Below are 17683 nucleotides of genomic sequence, written 5' to 3' on the forward strand. Positions count from 1 at the left end.
TGCAGCAGTAGGTTCCACATGAAGACATAAAAACATCAACAACAGAACAACAAAAGGACATCATACAATCTGCATATGGTAACTAAGGGCATTGTTTTTCATTATTTGAGCCAGTGGTAGCATATAAATATTAAAAAGCAGTGGTCCTAAGATGGAGACTTGAGGAACCCCACATTTCATATTTGTCATCGCTGATGTGTAGTTGCCCTATATAGACAAATGTTTCTGTGTAAATGGCCTGCAAAATCCCTTTGTTCCCTCCAGAGGGAGTTTCTCTCTCACATACTCCCCCCCTCATCATATAGGCAATAACAGTCTTCAATATTGTATTTGGATGATGAACATTTCAGAAGGCAAGGGAGGCATTATCAGAATAAAACTCAATTTAGTTTCCAGGTTTGACAGGTTTGTAAATTGCATGGATGGGCAAGTAGAAAATGTTGACTGTTACAGTAAACATACATTATTGGATGACAGTATTTTATGGGTGGTTTATATTTCACAAACTATATTGCTTCTGGTAATACGTTTTTTTTTTAAATAAAACTTGTGGCAATAATATACCTTTAAAATCAATTTAAATGGCAACTAAGATTGTCAAAGCAGAAAACAATAGGTGGTTTAAACGCAGTGGTGGAAATGAACTAAGTACATTTACTCAAGTAAGGTTCTTAGTATTGATGTATTACATGTCTGATATCATGTATGTGTCACTTGTAATGTAAAAGCGCGAAAATCGCAAAAATAAATCTAATGAATTATTATTATTAACACTTAAGTACACATTTGAGGAACTTGTACTTTACCTGAGTATTTTCATTTGATACTTTTACCCTACTACATTTTGGAAGAAAATGTTGTACTTTTTACTCCACTGCATTCATTTGACAGAAACTTAAACAATTTGATTATTTGGTATCCAGATGAAACCATCCAACATTTTATTTAAGTAACTAAAAGCATGAGTGGGTTAACAGAAAATTAATTGGCAGCAATTTTGCCAAGAAGTGTTTTGTTCTTCTTAAATGTGAAGATGTACTGCTTTTGCTTTAAAATATGGTTTCAGTACTTTAACTTCAATTAACTTGAGTATTTTTACAGTGTGTTATTAGTACTTTTACTCAAGTAAAGAATCTCAACACTTTTTACACCACTGCTAAAGTTGTGTAAATTGAACGGAAGTCTGTTTTGGTAAAATACCTTCATAAAGTCTATGAAATACACCTTTAACAACCCAGATCCTGGTGTAGGTCGCCCACTAGTGGTTGAACACGTACATCGCCTTTCATTTTCACCTGAAGACTGAATGAGGAATCCGCACTCCCAACATTATCCTGCAGAGAGAGTAGAGGCTCGTCCAAATATATTAGTGTGCAATGGGGATTATTATTATTTTTAAATAAAGTTATATTAGTCTATGGCGCGAGGACAGTAAAAGGTTGGAACAAGTGACTACAAAGGACAACAATACACAACAAACCGCAGTGCTCCAGACTGAGTGGAGCCAGCAACTTGTGAAACGTCCCAGAGCCGCAGCACGACCACTGTAAGAACTACAACTTTACACTGTAACATCATTAACGTATTTTTCTTTTAAACACGTAATTGTGTTGAAGTTTTAGGGTGTGCTGCTGGTATTATATTGGACGCTTATGACCATAATTATCTGTCAAAGGCGGAACAAGTTTGTTCACTCGTAACATTCACAAAATCTCTGCAATGAAAGCGTGTTACGAACAGTTAGCCGTTAACCTAACTCATTTTGGAAACCAATATTATATATAAGTTATGGTTTATAGTATGGTGGTTTGTTTGATAGAATTTGGAACCGAAATCTCCTCAGCTGTAACGCTAAAGCGAGCCCTAGTTTATCAGTAAAGCGGAGTGATATGCACTCCGCCTCACCATTCTACTTGTGTCCAGGATCTGGAGGACATGGCACGGGGAGACGGAGAGAAGAAACGCTGGAAAACGAGAGGAAATATTTAAGCGAGTAGCAACTGCACTCTTAACGTGACACGAAAACGCTTTGCCATGGCTCTCATGGGGTTCTGTTGAGAGGTATGTTACTAAGCGAATTGTCTCATTAAAAGTGAACTCCAGTGAGCTGCATCAGCAGGATACGCTGGGCAGAGGAGGGCTGGGCTAACAGTTAGCTTAGCATTAGCCTCAGTTGTGAGGAGTTCAAAAAGTTTCTGGAATGGAGGAAGAGGAGGAAGGGTGAAGTAACTTCGGCTAACCGTTACGAGGTAAAAACTATGGCTCCAAAAGTCTTGTTTTAAAGAGGAAACAGCGTCCTAAAGTGGTAAACTAGATGGTTAAAGTTGTCAGTTGTTATTAGAGGTGTCTGACTGTAAATGTAAGCTAAACAAGTTGTGTACTGTTAGCTAAGCTAGTTAGCAAATTACTTACATTAGCTTGCTACATACCAGGGTAAGCTAACAGCACTGGAATAATGTATTATGTTATGACTGTGCTTATTTTTGTGCTACATTTTAAATCAGAGCAGCACTAAAAGCTATTTGTACTGCTGTTTGGGGATTTGTGTAACGCTAGATGTTTCTGAATCTCTTTCTCCCTTTCTCTGGGTGGGGGGTGCTTACTACTCACCGGGTCGTTCTTCCATATTGTCTGTGTCCTGTACTTCATACATGTCAAGCATTTCAGGCAGATCTCACACACACAGTTATGATTGTGTGGGACATTCTTCCCAATGTTACATGTCCTGTAGGCGAGAATGAAAGCGTTACTTGAACTTAAATGGGAAAAGACTGTGATGAACAGCTTCATACGCAGGCCATTTTTAACAGAGATGTTGTTGTTTACCACTTGTTTTTTTCACTTTTTATGGAGTAGTTCTGGCTTTTGGAAAGTGCTTCAGATGAGTATTGATTCTTCAGTATAAATGATATCACATGGTTTTCTAAAATGGTTTCAAAGCATGTTATCTTCTGCTGAGAGTAGAAGATGCCATCTGTTAAAATATATATGAACATTGGCCATCGATAGTAAGGCAAGGCAAGTTTATTTATATAGCACTTTCCAACACAAGGCAATTCAAAGTGCTTTACAAAAAATGAAAGAGATTAAGAAAATGGCATTTAAAATCAGTCATTAAAAAGAAAAGCTAATAAAATAAACATTAAAAGAAAAAGTACATGGATAAAAGTTACAGTGCAGTCTAAGATATGAATAGTTCAATTAAAAGCAGCGACAAAAGTAGGAAAGATAGTAGGAAAACAATTGCCTCTATGTAGGTATCTTTTCTTAGATACACATTTATATAACCCATATTCTCAGTTATTCTGAAGATAATAATCATAAACCATCTTTCACCTGTAAACCCTGAGTTACAGTCCCCCCCCCCCCCCCCCCCCCCCCCCCCAATTCTCTTTCAAAATGTGAAAGTGTGTTCATTCAAGATGGATTTCATGTTCAGCCTTTTGATGTCATTGATGGCGGACACACAAAGAGCTATCAGTGTGATGATCAGTTTGTAAAAGCTCTATCTGAAGGATTAGTCATTTAGATGCAAATCTAAATGTAAGATCTATGACCTGTTCGCCAAACAATATGTTCCTGCTCGTTTGGGGAAGATAGGACACGTTCCTATGTTGAAATCTATGATTTGGCATTGCTCACCCTTATACAATGAACTGATGAATCACTGCTGATGATCTAAAAGAGGCCTGACTGCATACAGATCTCTGACTGATCAGGATATGTGGAAACAGCTGCTGGAACCTTATCTGATGAATGTCTGCAAAGCGTACAGACTGGTCATTATTTGTGCCAACATGAGTCTTTAGGAGGTTTCCCTCCACTTTCATGTGCCTGTGGAACAATGAGCAGTGGAAGTGGGTGCAGTGGTGTCGGACAGCTGTGTGCTGGAAGGGAGGGATCGGGCAGAGATGGGCTGAGGGAGGAAGCAGCCCTTTGTGGTCACATCCTTTTTGACTAAGGCCATTTTCACAAGCCCCCAAACAGCTGCTGCATGTGTTTGATTGTCTGCTGCCTGTGCTGCATGATATGGACAGGAGTGTCAGATGTCACAGCATTTCATTTAGCGCAGTCAGGAAGATGGTTTGAAACATTTCATGTCCCGACATCAGTTGGTGTTAACTTGTGGCAATCATCCTAAAGCAATACTACATTAATTTGTAAGGTTATTATTCACTCGTCGTTCATTCTTTCACATGTGCTTCTGCAATGTAGAAATGGATAGAAGAGATAACGATCATGCTGTAATAATGATATTAAGCTATAGAACAAGAAAGGGGATTTATTTGTTTCTAACACCTTTTGAATTTGTAATGTCTGAGTACTAAGCGTTTGCAAAAGTTGAACAAATAACAAATGGTTTGATTCTAGTTGATATTGGAGTTGAGATATGATTCAAGATATTGAAGAATGTGGATCTATACTAAACAAATATATTAGCCCACTTTAAGCATTGTTTAACTGGCTCTTAAACGTGGTTACAATAATAATCATACGTTTTATTTCGAGGCGCCTTTCAGGGCACCCAAGGTCGCCTGACAGTGCATTTCAAAGTTAAAACAGCTAAAACAAAAACGGAACACAATTGAATCGACAAGGCAATACAGCAGCATAAAAGCATAAAACAAATCTGTGTATGCTGATGAGTGATGGATTCTGATTGTAATCTTTCATGATATTACGTGCTGTATGGTGAGCATACTTACCAGCATTTACATGCTGATGGGGGCCATTTGTTTAGCTGTGAGACTGTCTCTTCATATATGCAACACTTAACACCTATCAGTCCTGCTGGGATTTGGGATGACGCATTTATCTGAGTCTTCATGGAAATGATGTGTCGGATCCAAAGGGGACTGCGTGCTTTTTGATCACCCTACTGGTCACGTGTTCCGCTGAGGTTCAGACTTCATTCATAGTTGGATTTAAAAAAAGAAAGAAATGGTATTGTGATTTATATATTTACAAAAGTCAGGAAAATGGGCTTGTTTATCTACAGTGTTGATGTAATGGCAAATAATTGAGTGAGTGGCCAAGCTTTACATGTGTCTCTTCTCTCTTTTGCAGAACGCTTGTGGACCGGTTGGAGGAGTCGATCGGGACTGAAGAGGAGCAGTTGTTGTTAAGAAGCAGCGTGTTCCTTATTTCTCAGCCTGTCGTCTTGCACCGGTGAGACCTGCTTCAGTTGGACAGAGGTCCTGATCTGAGCCCCTGCAGGCTGCACCCCCCCCCCCCTCCCATCAGTGGTGGTGACCCAACTTCGGACCGCTTGCTGCAGGGCCCTTCCTGAGCAGCAGCAGCTGCGTCCTGCTTGCTGACTCCCCTCCCTCCCCTGCTTCCTGTCCTTGGTCAGACAAGGCTACAGCCTCCTCTCCCCTCCCCTACCCCACCCCTCATCTCTGCTGGCCTGTCACACACACTGAAGTGGTTTCTCTTGTTAAACACGTTTTAGGCTACAAACGCTAATCGGAGAACATCAACAGGGGATTCCTAGACTCCCCATTGGTCCTCCCCCTTTTTTCTACCTACACTGCATCATCCAGCATGACCTCCATGTCCAGTCTCTTCTCCTTCACGAGCCCAGCTGTCAAACGCCTGCTCGGCTGGAAGCAGGGCGACGAGGAGGAGAAATGGGCAGAGAAGGCGGTGGACGCGCTGGTGAAAAAGCTGAAAAAGAAGAAGGGCGCCATGGAGGACCTGGAGAAGGCTCTGAGCTGTCCCGGGCAGACCAGCAAGTGCGTCACCATTCCCAGATCGCTGGACGGCCGCCTGCAGGTGTCCCACAGGAAAGGCCTGCCGCACGTTATCTACTGCCGAGTGTGGCGCTGGCCCGACCTGCAGTCGCACCACGAGCTTAAGCCCCTGGAGGTGTGCGAGTACCCGTTTGGCTCCAAGCAGAAGGAGGTCTGCATCAACCCGTACCACTACAAGAGAGTGGAGAGTCCTGGTATGTACTCATACTTTACTACTGATGGTAGACTACAGATATCAACTTGTCTTGTGCTGGACACTAATGTTTAACACAAAAAGTGTATTCAATATTTCAGCCATTTCCATTTCCAAACATATTAGACGTAACGTATGTGACAGATTAGGCCAGCGTAGAGCTGTGCACATCCCCGAGTTATATCTCTGAGCAAACTGTGTAGCCGGTAAACAAATCCACAGAGGTCAGGAGGCTGTCATCACACGGGCCGTTCCACCCGCCCCCCGTACATTTCACAGAAAATCAATATCACTAGCTCTTTTAGGATCTTATTAGATGATATGCCTCAGGCACTCCAGATGGGGTGTGGCATCGGAGAGTGGATCACTAAATGCATAAAGCACTCAGACTAAACTTCCAGCACTTTCTCATCACTAGCCCTTCTCTTCCTCCTTCTCTCCCGGTCCTCCAGTCACACACTGCCTCACACACACTAACGGCCGGGTGACCCTGAGGGGACAGCGGCTCTGACATTACACTGCTCTGGGACTGCCAGCTCTGTATTGACCAGTCCGATGATATGGATCACATGTCAGTCAGGAGAGGCTGAAAAGCAAAGCTCATTGGGTAGCTTTTGGAGGGCCAGCCTTGGAGTCGTGACGTTTAAAGTCACTTAGGAGATGATAATCAAGAAGCACTCTATCCGCTGCATGAAGTCGAGAATGGAAATAAATGTGGATGACCTCTGTTGTATCTTTACCAAGGTCTAAAGTGGCTTTTGAAGAATTCAGAGTTGTTGCTGTTTGGTCATGTTTTGTAATTTATGTGTAACGGCTTCAAAACAGGGGTTGAGATTCAATCAGAAAACGTTATTTATCTGGGGGGAAATTGTGTTTTGTGACAGACGGTTGTTCCATTTTAGAATAAAATATGATAATGCATAAATATGAAACATTTAATAAAAAATGTATAAACAGGAGTTGTATTCAAAAATAGAATAAATATATGTATATAAGCCTACAAAAAAATAAATATATATATAAAGTACATTTATATAAACATAAGAAGTTTAAGAAAATGTCCAATATAAAATTAGCATATTTGTTTAAAAATAAGAAGTTACAATATCTAACATTTATTTGTACGATATGTACAGTGGTGCAACAAAATATAAAAAACAATAAATATGTAAAATGTCTATCACAATAAATACAGAGGTGTTTAGGTATTACAAAATATATGAATGATTTAAAAAAACAAAACAGATATTGCTTGATATTACTGTGCTATACTCAAGTATTTAAAGTGTTAATATTGTGCGGTTGAATTATTGCAGAGGTTACATTTACGTTTTTCATAAAAAAGAAAGAAGTGTAAATAATAATAAGATACCTTGTTCCTCTGTCTTTGGGCTTCATTAATTTCTTACGCCAAACTCATGTCCGTCCCCCCCCCCCTCCTCTGTTCCCCCATCAGTGCTCCCTCCGGTCCTGGTACCGCGGCACAGCGAGTTCAACCCGCAGCACAGCCTGCTGGTACAGTTCCGTAACCTCACCCACAACGAGCCGCACATGCCCCTGAACGCCACCTTTCCAGAGTCCTTCCAGCAGCCCCACAGCGGGGGCGGAGGTGTGGGGGGAGGAGGTGGAGGTGGTTCTTTTCCCATCTCGCCCAACTCTCCGTATCCCTCGTCCCCAGCCAGCAGCGGTACTTATCCAAACTCTCCGGCCAGCTCGGGGCCCTCCAGTCCATTCCAGCTCCCAGGTACGACACACACACTCTCTATGTACCTGGCCCTGGGTGAGGGGCCAAACTATTGTGTTGTTTTTCTGGATAGTTGCTGCCAAGTGTCCCTCCAGAACTGTGAAAAACAAGAGTCTCTGGTTTTATTTCAATGTTTTGAAGTTGTTTAATGTGAAGGGGAAAATGACAGTGTTGGTCACAATCGAATCGGATCAGAAAACCAGATAAAAATCATTTTTGATATGCATTTCATTTTCTAAATACAATGCAGTACATTGAAGTATCATCTTCATTGTGTACTACAATGTCAGACAATTCCATTTGTAATTACAAATAGCTGTAAAAAGGGCTTTACCCATTAGGCGCATTCACACCGCAGTACTTTTCCCACAAAGGTTCATGAGAACTTAGTTCATGAGAACTCTTTTGTCGCGTTCACACCAAAAAGAGCCGGTACTAAAATTAGTTCATGAGAACCTTTTTACCCCCACGAAAGTCCCTGCTAGAGAGCAGAGAGCTGCTAGAGAGCAGGGACTTTCGTGCGGCTCTCTTGTGAGAAAAGAGCTATATTTCTGATTGGCTGGAAGGATTACAAACCACGCCCCGTAAAACTCCCAAAAAGTGTTGTGAAGCCGCCATTTTATTATCCTAGCATTAGCATTATTAGCATTAGCCCAGCGCAGAAACGCAGAGAGACTAACTTATGGCAACACAAAATAAAACATGGGAGCGGTGGAGATGAGGAGGTGTCAGCGTTCTGGTGATTTACTCGGAAGGCTTCAGTAGAAGCTGCTGGGAGTCCCAGCAGCTTCTACTGAAGCCTTCCGCAACTCCGGGGACTTCCGGCCGGGGACTTTGGGCGGCAGTATACGCCGTGAAGTGGTTTGCGGCCTGCCAGTAAACCCAAAGCAGAAGAAGAAGAAGTGACGTCAGCGGCTTCATTTGCCTAATCCTCCCCCAGGGATTTATTCCTGTGTGAACGAGATCTGTACTTAGTTCATGAGAACTAAAGAGTTCTCATGAACCTTTGTGGGAAAAGTACTGCGGTGTGAATGCGCCTATTGTCACTTTTCTGGTTTTTCTAGTGACGCTTTGAATTTCTGCGGTCTTATTTTAGGATGTCCCTTTTAATCCTCACTTGAAATGAAGCGATGAATCGCACTGATTGAGAAGGTCACTTGTTTGTGTTTTATAATATAACTCAGTGTGTGCTTCTCTTTGTGTTGCAACCAGGAGACATACCGTTTTTCTGATCCCAGTGAGAGTTGTTTTTGAATGGCTCAATGACAACTAATATGAATTTTGGTTAAATAATATCATCTGCATTCTGAAAATGTTATTAGATCAATCAATACATCTTAACTTTGGAGTTATTTTGCTTGGAGTTTATTTTGTAATGAAAACAATCCTATGCAGTCACTCCTGGAATACTACAAACCATATACCAGTGTTAATCGCATGAGTGAAATATCTGCAACTCTGCAGACATACCAGCTTTGAACTGTATAAAAAGACATGGAAAGAAAGCTTTGCAACCTTCCAATGATTTAAAAATGTGAATGAATGAAGCCTCAAACATTTTGATACAGCCCTAGTTTAAACCCATGCATGATAACTTTATCAGTAGGCGAAAAAGTTTTACCGGGTCAAGTAATTGTATTAATCCGAATAAAGCTGAACCCCTGCATGAGAACAAAGGAAATGCCAGCTAAGCATTGTTCAGCAGAGCCAGGGCTGATGGCTGCTGTCAAGGCGCTAACTCAGCGGAGCAGGCCTCCTCTGTTTCATGTCACTGACCGGAGACAGAACAGACACGTCTAGCATGAAGAAATATCACGTCACTGAGACACTCCTCTCGGTCATGTTCAGTAGTCTTGATTGATTGGAGTAATACTTTTTGACTATAGTATTTTTGTAGGCCGACACGGAAGTTAGCATTTCAAGGGCTACCTCAACAAAAAGCCAATTCGATTTTTGAAATATTGTAAAAAAAAAATAGCTTTTAATTCTTACACGTTTTGTTCAAGAGGATAATCTCCACATATTGACCCCACTTTAAACATTTACCTCACAACCAGTGAGGTAAAGGCACATCTTTATATGATCATTATAGTTATAAAAAAATAAGAGAATAAAGGAAAAATAGGTATAAAATACCATATGACAGTAAAAAAAGTTGTTATTAATAAACAAGAATACAGTTTGAAAGGGGAGTGATTTGTAAAATATCCAAAAATAAAATCTGCTTCCAGTTCTGTTCCATATGGGTGTTGAGAGATGTTTCCATAGATCTCTTAATGTTGCTCTCAAAGTGCGCCAGATTGATGCTTTTAACTTCAACATTTAAAAACAAATCTTCCCGGGGGAGCATCCCCCCGGGCCCCCCCTAGAGGAAGTTAGCCCCCCCCCCCCACTTAAATCATGTTCACATGGATAGGAAACTAAATACTTTTGCACACATCTTGTGTCCATATCTTTCTGTTGTGGTGGTCATGCCACACCGTGCACGTGCATGCGCGAGTCATGGCCAGATATCTGGATTGAGAGGTTGCTCTTTCTTTGCACAGCATGAAAGAAAGGTGAAATGAATGGGCTGTGATTTTAGTATTTTTAAGCAGAGGTCAATAATTTGTACGGCCCTCGGAGGATGTTGAAAAAATTGAAATGGCCCTTGAGAGGAAAAAGGTTCCCCACCCCTGACTTACATACACCAAACCTTCCAGTTTTATTCCTATCAATATTCTGAAGGTTTTTACAGAAGGGTTTGTTTATATATCATTCATAGCCTGAATTATATAACATTGTATACCTAGAAACATGGCGAAAAAATTGATATTTTAGGGCTGTTGACAGTATTTTCTGATTTATGGAGTGATAAAAAGAGATATCCAAAATCCCTTCTGTAAAACCTTTAGATTCTAATATGACTACAAAATGAAATAAGAATTTTGAACCTGGCTTTATCCAAAGTTCAGATTTGTGTTCCTGAAATGTATTAAAATGTGCGCATATTTAATGAGGTTATGGCTCATTTGCATATTTAAACATGCTGTTTCATAACACTTTTGAATACAAAAAACAATTGTCTTAATGTAAGTAATTAACTGGACAGATGTCTAGCTGATATCTTTAAGTAAAAATAATGACCCTATTCACATGTAGTGTCTCGCCTTAAATCCCCTGATGGGTATTAAGCATCTAAATCAGTGACATTTCCCACTTGTAATCTAAGTGGAGGTTTACTGTATTGTTATTTCCTTTGGGCCGGAATATTGGCTCTGGAAGCTCGTGTTGCATCTCTGTTGGGAATGGGTTAGCATGTGGCCTAACAAGTGAGGGATATGTGAAATGTGACACCATATCCTGTGATGATTGTCCAAGTCTGGGGAAATGTGTGTTTCTGAGTGTGTGAGTGTGTGTGCCAGCTGCAACAACTGGTCTCATCCTTGCTAACTGGTCTCTTAATGTCTCAGCTGACACCCCACCCCCCGCCTACATGCCCCCCGATGAGCAGCTGGGCCAGGAGAGCCAGTCCATGGAGACGAGCAGCCCCCTGGTGGCCCCTACCATGCCCAGAGGAGGTAAGGACAAACGCATTATGAGATAATGGCACTACAGTGATAATATTACTGCGGGTGAAATACCAACCAGGAAGTACATTTTGAAGGTTTATGGAAGTCAAAGACCACTTACTGAAGGCACGACTTGACTGCGCTGTAAAAATGTTCCCCTTGGTCTCAGCATATTTGTTAGTGCATCTGAGATCCAGACACTATTCATGATGATGCATTCCTGTAAAAATGAAGCCAGCCTTTTGTTTTGAACTGTCCTATTCTTCTGCAAAAGCATTCAGGTCACAGTGCAACTGCAACATTGACAATACAATTTCCAATTTTGTACAAATATAATTTGCGGATTTCATCATCTCTAATTAAATAGTTATTTTGCACTGAATGATATACTTCCGGTAACAATAGTTGCTGTGTACTACGCTAATCTGTTGTTCATGAATGGATCCTGTTCAAATAGTCTTGATGAGCTTTAGTGTGTCTTAAGGTAGGAGCTGGTGGTAATAATAATAATAATAGACCCATAGTGACAGTTCAAAGTCCCACGCTGCCAGAATTCATCCTCTATCTATTACTTTTTCTCTGTAAGATATAAATCTCATGTCTAATACCTTCTAGTAGATATCTGTGTGACGATGTCCTCAGCCAACTTTTTGACTCTCCTGTTCTTATCTCACCTGTCCCAGACGTGCAGCCGGTGGAGTACGAGGAGCCGAGCCACTGGTGCTCTATCGTCTACTACGAACTCAACAATCGAGTGGGTGAGGCATATCACGCCTCGTCAACCAGCGTGCTGGTGGACGGCTTCACTGACCCTTCAAACAACAAGAACCGCTTCTGCCTCGGACTGCTGTCCAACGTCAACCGCAACTCCACCATCGAGAACACCCGCAGGCACATCGGCAAAGGTACGAATATCGACTAACGGCTACGGAGCCAGTTGATCAGGTGTTCATTAGATCACATTTCATTTAAATAGCCTGATCTAACAAAAGCACGTGCTAGAGATGTTGTTCTATGGATTAAAAAAGATAATAAAATGACAACATAAACAATTCAAGTGACAACAATTATAACATTTAAAGTAGGGATGCACGATATTGGTTTTTTGAAACCGATACCGATAACTTCCTCCTTCTTAAGACCGATACCGATAATAAAAAAAAATGTACGCCACTAATTATTTTAACGCGATTAACGCATGTGTATTTTTTTTCCTCGGCCGCCCCGTAGTTTCAGAGCGCATCGAGTTTAAAATACCATCTACAAGCTGATGCTGACAGCCCCGCTCCTGCCGCCCGCTTGTGGCAGACCACACTTCCACGCTCACCGGCAGGCACCGACTGGCCATCTGGAGGACCGGGAGGGTGTGTGTATGTGTGGCCCGAGCGAGCGAGAGAGAGACCTTACGTGCATTGTTGTTGTTAGCATCTGGTGCTAGCTAGCTGCGCTAACGGATATATGGAGCTGTTTAAATGAAAACAGAGGAGCGACATTTCGCCACAACTGCGCCGAGCACTTGACTTTATGCAGGAAGCCAGACAGTGGGACATTGTACGAAAAGTCAGCACACTCAGCACGGATAGTGCGCAACATGATTGCAGCGTCCAGGCAGCTCCGGTTCGAGCCTTGAGTTGCACATAGCTCCAACGCCCATACCACCGACGACATGTTTGTTTACTGTCCTGGCTTCACGGCCGCACACCATTTACGTCACAGCCAGGCATGAGTTAGGGAGCGCTGGATTTGTGAAGAACTCCCCTCTTCCTAAACCACTAATACCACAGTACTGGCAAAACGGGAGGAGCCGAGTGAAAAACAAGCGCCCCTCATCCCAATCCACCCACACCGCATTATTTTTTTCTTTTTTTTTACCCAAAAAATATATTGTATATTATCGGGGCTATTAATACTGGTATCGTGTTTATCGGGATGACGTCGTAATTCCTAATATCGGGCCGATAATTATCGTGCATCCCTAATTTAAAGTATATGAAAATATTCAGAAGGATGTCAAAAATGTTAAGGTGCAGCTGAAAAAAAATGATTGAGACAAGAATGCATACAGCTCAAGAGAATGAGAAGTAGGAGAAAAGTGGTGATGGGTAAGGGTCCCCCGACAGGACTAGGGGCTTGCTCAGGCTTACCTTGAACCAGCCCTATAAGCTTTATCAAAAAGGAAAGTTAATAAGCCTAATCTTAAATGTGAAGAGGGTGTCTTTCCCCCCAACACAAACTGGGTTCTGGTTCAACAGAAGAGAAACTGAGTGAATATCCTGACCCCTCTTATGTCTGTCTCTGTTGTCCAGGGGTTCACCTGTACTACGTGGGCGGGGAAGTGTACGCAGAGTGCCTCAGCGACACCAGCATCTTTGTCCAGAGCCGTAACTGTAACTACCACCACGGCTTCCACCCCACCACCGTCTGCAAGATCCCCAGCGGATGCAGCCTCAAGATCTTCAACAACCAGGAGTTCGCTCAGCTGCTGGCCCAGTCGGTCAACCACGGCTTCGAGGCCGTCTACGAGCTAACCAAGATGTGTACCATTAGGATGAGCTTCGTCAAGGTGAGACCCTCAGAAACTCAGGGAGGCACAGCTAAACATGTCACAGGTTTTTTTATAGCAAACTTCCTCACAAACATCAAATATCATGTTGCGACAAACATCATGATTATCGGTGGCACTGTTGTTAAAGAGCTTCACTCAATGTTTCCACATTTTGGAAAATGCCTTATTTTAACCATTGTGTTTAAATTGTAAGAAATAGGCTAGAATTTGACTCCTTAGTAGATTGTTATCATAATTTAGTATTTCTTATATAAACGTAAGTATGTTTTTTTTAATTTGAATTGAAACAGTCCTGCTGAATAGTTTTGTCTCCTGCCTTCTATCACCAAATCAAAGTGAATATGAACAGCTGATAATGTGAACTAGGTAAAACAGTTTGATTGTTGCAGGTATTAAAAGAATTATGTCAATGTCAATGTTTTTGCAATTGCGTTGAGCACTGCCAAGATGAATCAATTAGTTGTAGTAATACATTTTTTAATGAAAACATTTAAAAAATGTTTTCATTCAAGCTTTCTTTACAGGTCACATGTTATGCTTTTCCGGTTATTACCCGTCCCCTTGTGTGTTATGAAGCTTTTTCTGCATGTAAACGGTGTGCAGAGTCAAAACCCTCAAAGTACACCATGTAGGGAGTAAAACTCTAAAATAAAAAATACCTGTCCAAAACGCCTCGTTGGAGATACGTCACTGTCCATTTGATTCTTCCTGGTACATCATGATGTCATGTCGTCCCCGGAACGAAATGGACCAATCCGTGGAGCTGTTACGTTACGTCCGCGGAGCCGTTACGTTAAGCCCCCGCTGATTGGTCCAAATTGACCAATCCACGGACTTCCTCACACACTCAGTGCAGGCAGCTCTGCTGATCTCTCCTCCCTGGCTGCAGGCTGATAACAGACAGTTGGGATCGCAGCGAAATTCTCTCTGCAGACCCATTCTCTCTGCAGACCCATTCTCTCTGCAGAGCCATTCTCTCTGCAGACCCATTCTCTCTGCAGACCCATTCTCTCTGCAGAGCCATTCTCTCTGCAGACCCATTCTCTCTGCAGACCCATTCTCTCTGCAGACCCATTCTCTCTGCAGACCCATTCTCACAGCGTTTATCAACCTTTGTCTTACTCAATATCAAGCCACACTTATTGTTTTTACTTCGGCTGTGACTTTGTGTGTGCTCAGGTTGAGTTTGGCTGTGTTTCGCTGTGTATCGCTAAACAAGGAAATCACACCTCCACGGAGCTCAGCGCGATTCACAACGTCCCGACTGACCCGACCAATCGGAGCACACTGGGCTCACAGGGAGGGGGGGGGGGCAAGAGCTGCAATGAGCCGTTTAGTGGAGAGAGTGAATACTGCTGAATACACATACTTGTGACCCGCTCTATCGAAATCAGTCGGAAGTCGCAACGGCTCATTTCAAAATAAACGTGGATTTGCGTAAAAAACTATTTTTTCGGGGTTCGGGTGTTTTGTTTGATTTTAAATAAACAAAGTATTGGCTTTCAGAATATGAAACTTTTATTTCCAAAATCACACGATAAATACATGTTTGAAGCTTGTAAAGGGACGAAGACAGCCACCTCTCATTCGCAATCTGCTCTTCCAGCAGCGTCGCTCCCCCTCCCTCCGCTGAAATTATGAATGTAAGAGTATAGTAATCATAGATAACACGGCAGGGTCCGTTACAGTTTGTTTTCATCTGATTTCAATTAAACAAAGTCTTGGCTTTCAGAATATTAAACTTGTTTCGGCAAATTCAGATGATAAATACAACTTTGAAGCTTCGGCATAATTACAAGCGGAGAACTGAGTAACTTAACGTCACAGCAGGCATAACAACAGCCGGTGTTTCTCCTGAGGGTTTTCCCCGGGAAACAAACACGATACACACAAACGCAAAATTACACAAACACACACACGTATACACACACACACACGTATACACACACACTCGCGAGCTTCCCCCAGACCAGTAATCCAAACGAAAATATCTTCCCTCCGTAGTATTTTTATCATTTGCTCCGCTAATAATCAATCAGATCGATGGATTCCAGAGAAGAGAAAACTTTAGAGGCCTTTTTCTCAAAATGATGACTCGGTGACAGTCATTATATAATGTGACATATTTCACTTAATATTTGGAGTACAAAAACAATCCTGATATCATTAGAAAGCTAGGAATATCCTCTTTCCAACAGTGTATACAACTCAAAATGTGTCTTCGGGTCAATGCGACTGATTTCGATAGAGCAGGTCACACTTTACAGAGATGCTGTATGCGAAACCAATGTGAGTTTGGAAAATTGCACAGTATAAATCTATTCTAGTAGACCTCAACAATCGAATTATGATCAGTGGAAATGGCCATGACATGTGACCTTTAATGATTTTATTTTTTTTCCCTGATTTCTTCCAGAACAAATTGAAAGACTTTTTTTTCAAATTTCTGACATTTAAGAGGCAAAACTGCTTATGGATATTGTTAAGAAAGAATTTTTGCCATTTAAATTAATTGTAACAATTGAATGTAATGAAGTCCAGTCATTCTTGGTCTATGCGCCTTGAAAGAGCTTGAATATTACTTAATATTAACCCTTTCTTTAATTTCCTCTGCCTCCCCTCAGGGCTGGGGGGCCGAGTATCACCGTCAGGATGTCACCAGCACCCCCTGCTGGATCGAGGTGCACCTGCACGGGCCCCTCCAGTGGCTGGACAAGGTGCTCACACAGATGGGCTCGCCTCTCAACCCCATCTCCTCCGTGTCCTAATGATGGACTTGTGGGAGCTCGGGAGAATCCTTTCTACTTTTCTTGTTTTACTTTTCTTTTCTCCCCCTTAGTGATTTATAATTGAAGGTGGTCTTAATGGCTGAACTGTTTACACTTAACTTTGGGAAGGGATATTGAACTTTGGCTGGAGATTCGACAACAGCAAACAGCCGGAATGAATTGTTGATACAGATTTACGAGTGGAGAAAGAGGAATAAAGAGCAGTAACGACATGGACACACTGCTGCTTGACAATGCTACAACACCTGCAAGAATCCAGGGCTCCATTGTCAAGCTTGAATCTGTCAAATGTTCATTTTTTGCAAGTTTTTATTGTTTTCTTAAACGTTTTTATTTCTGTGTATGTGTAGTTTTTAATGTAGCAGAACTGTGTCACTACTCTGCCTTATGTCCGACAAACAAATTGGAATTTTGCCGAAAACTTTTCTTACATCGTCGTCTCCGATATTTACAATTTGAAGATATATAGACACGATAATGTTTACCATTAGGCTCAGATATAACAAGTGCTTTTTTTTATAGTCTCTACTGCTAGACATGAACACTGAGCTACCACCATTTTTGACAAGTATGCCGACCTGATAGTTTTCGATATGGGAAATCAATCACTGAACAAGTTAACACGCCATAAGCTAACAACATTGTGAATGTTACATCTATCGCTATAGAAGTTGTCATTTATGATATATTCAGACAATGGACATCAAGTTAGATTTTTGTTTGTACTCTCGAGTTCAAGTAAGAGTGACCGTATTTTATATACTCACCGTATTAACAATATTGTGCACTCATGGATTTTGTGGAGGCATATTATTGGCGTGGGTACCAAGGCATTATGTTGATAATTGAATTCATTGTCTCAATGAAATAAACAGGTTATTTGGTAACAATGATTTGTGTATTTTATCTCGGTCTGTTCTTTTATACTTTTAGTAATACTTGGAAAGATGGAAAAGGAAAATAAGTGAATCCAATTATAGAATCAGAAAGCCACATTTAGGGTTAGCTATGCTATATCAATTGAAGTCTTTAAATACTTTCAAGAATCTGAAGCAAGTCCAGGTGCCCTTTTATAGAGAATATCATG

At 41.5% G+C, this 17683-nt stretch overlaps 1 protein-coding gene across 3 annotated transcripts; it reads left to right on the forward strand.

Annotated features, from left to right (window-relative positions):
- Positions 1 to 1278: 1278 nt before the first annotated feature.
- On the forward strand, positions 1279 to 17489 carry smad5 (SMAD family member 5). Of its 3 annotated transcripts, none has more exons than XM_034229190.1 (8): positions 1279 to 1546; positions 1924 to 2249; positions 5068 to 5947; positions 7403 to 7690; positions 11143 to 11250; positions 11925 to 12146; positions 13548 to 13804; positions 16432 to 17489. In XM_034229190.1, exons 3-8 carry the CDS (start codon positions 5545 to 5547, stop codon positions 16573 to 16575), a joined length of 1422 nt encoding a protein of 473 aa, XP_034085081.1. In that variant the 5' UTR covers positions 1279 to 1546; positions 1924 to 2249; positions 5068 to 5544; the 3' UTR covers positions 16576 to 17489. The 3 variants fall into 3 exon arrangements, with proteins under 3 accessions (XP_034085081.1, XP_034085080.1, XP_034085083.1); XM_034229189.1 differs by having other exon boundaries at positions 1924 to 2061; XM_034229192.1 differs by lacking the exon at positions 1924 to 2249 and having other exon boundaries at positions 1293 to 1546.
- The last annotated feature ends 194 nt before the right edge of the window (positions 17490 to 17683 follow it).

This window comes from Gymnodraco acuticeps, unplaced genomic scaffold, assembly GCF_902827175.1.
Source record: "Gymnodraco acuticeps unplaced genomic scaffold, fGymAcu1.1, whole genome shotgun sequence".
NCBI classification, from domain to species: domain Eukaryota; kingdom Metazoa; phylum Chordata; class Actinopteri; order Perciformes; family Bathydraconidae; genus Gymnodraco; species Gymnodraco acuticeps.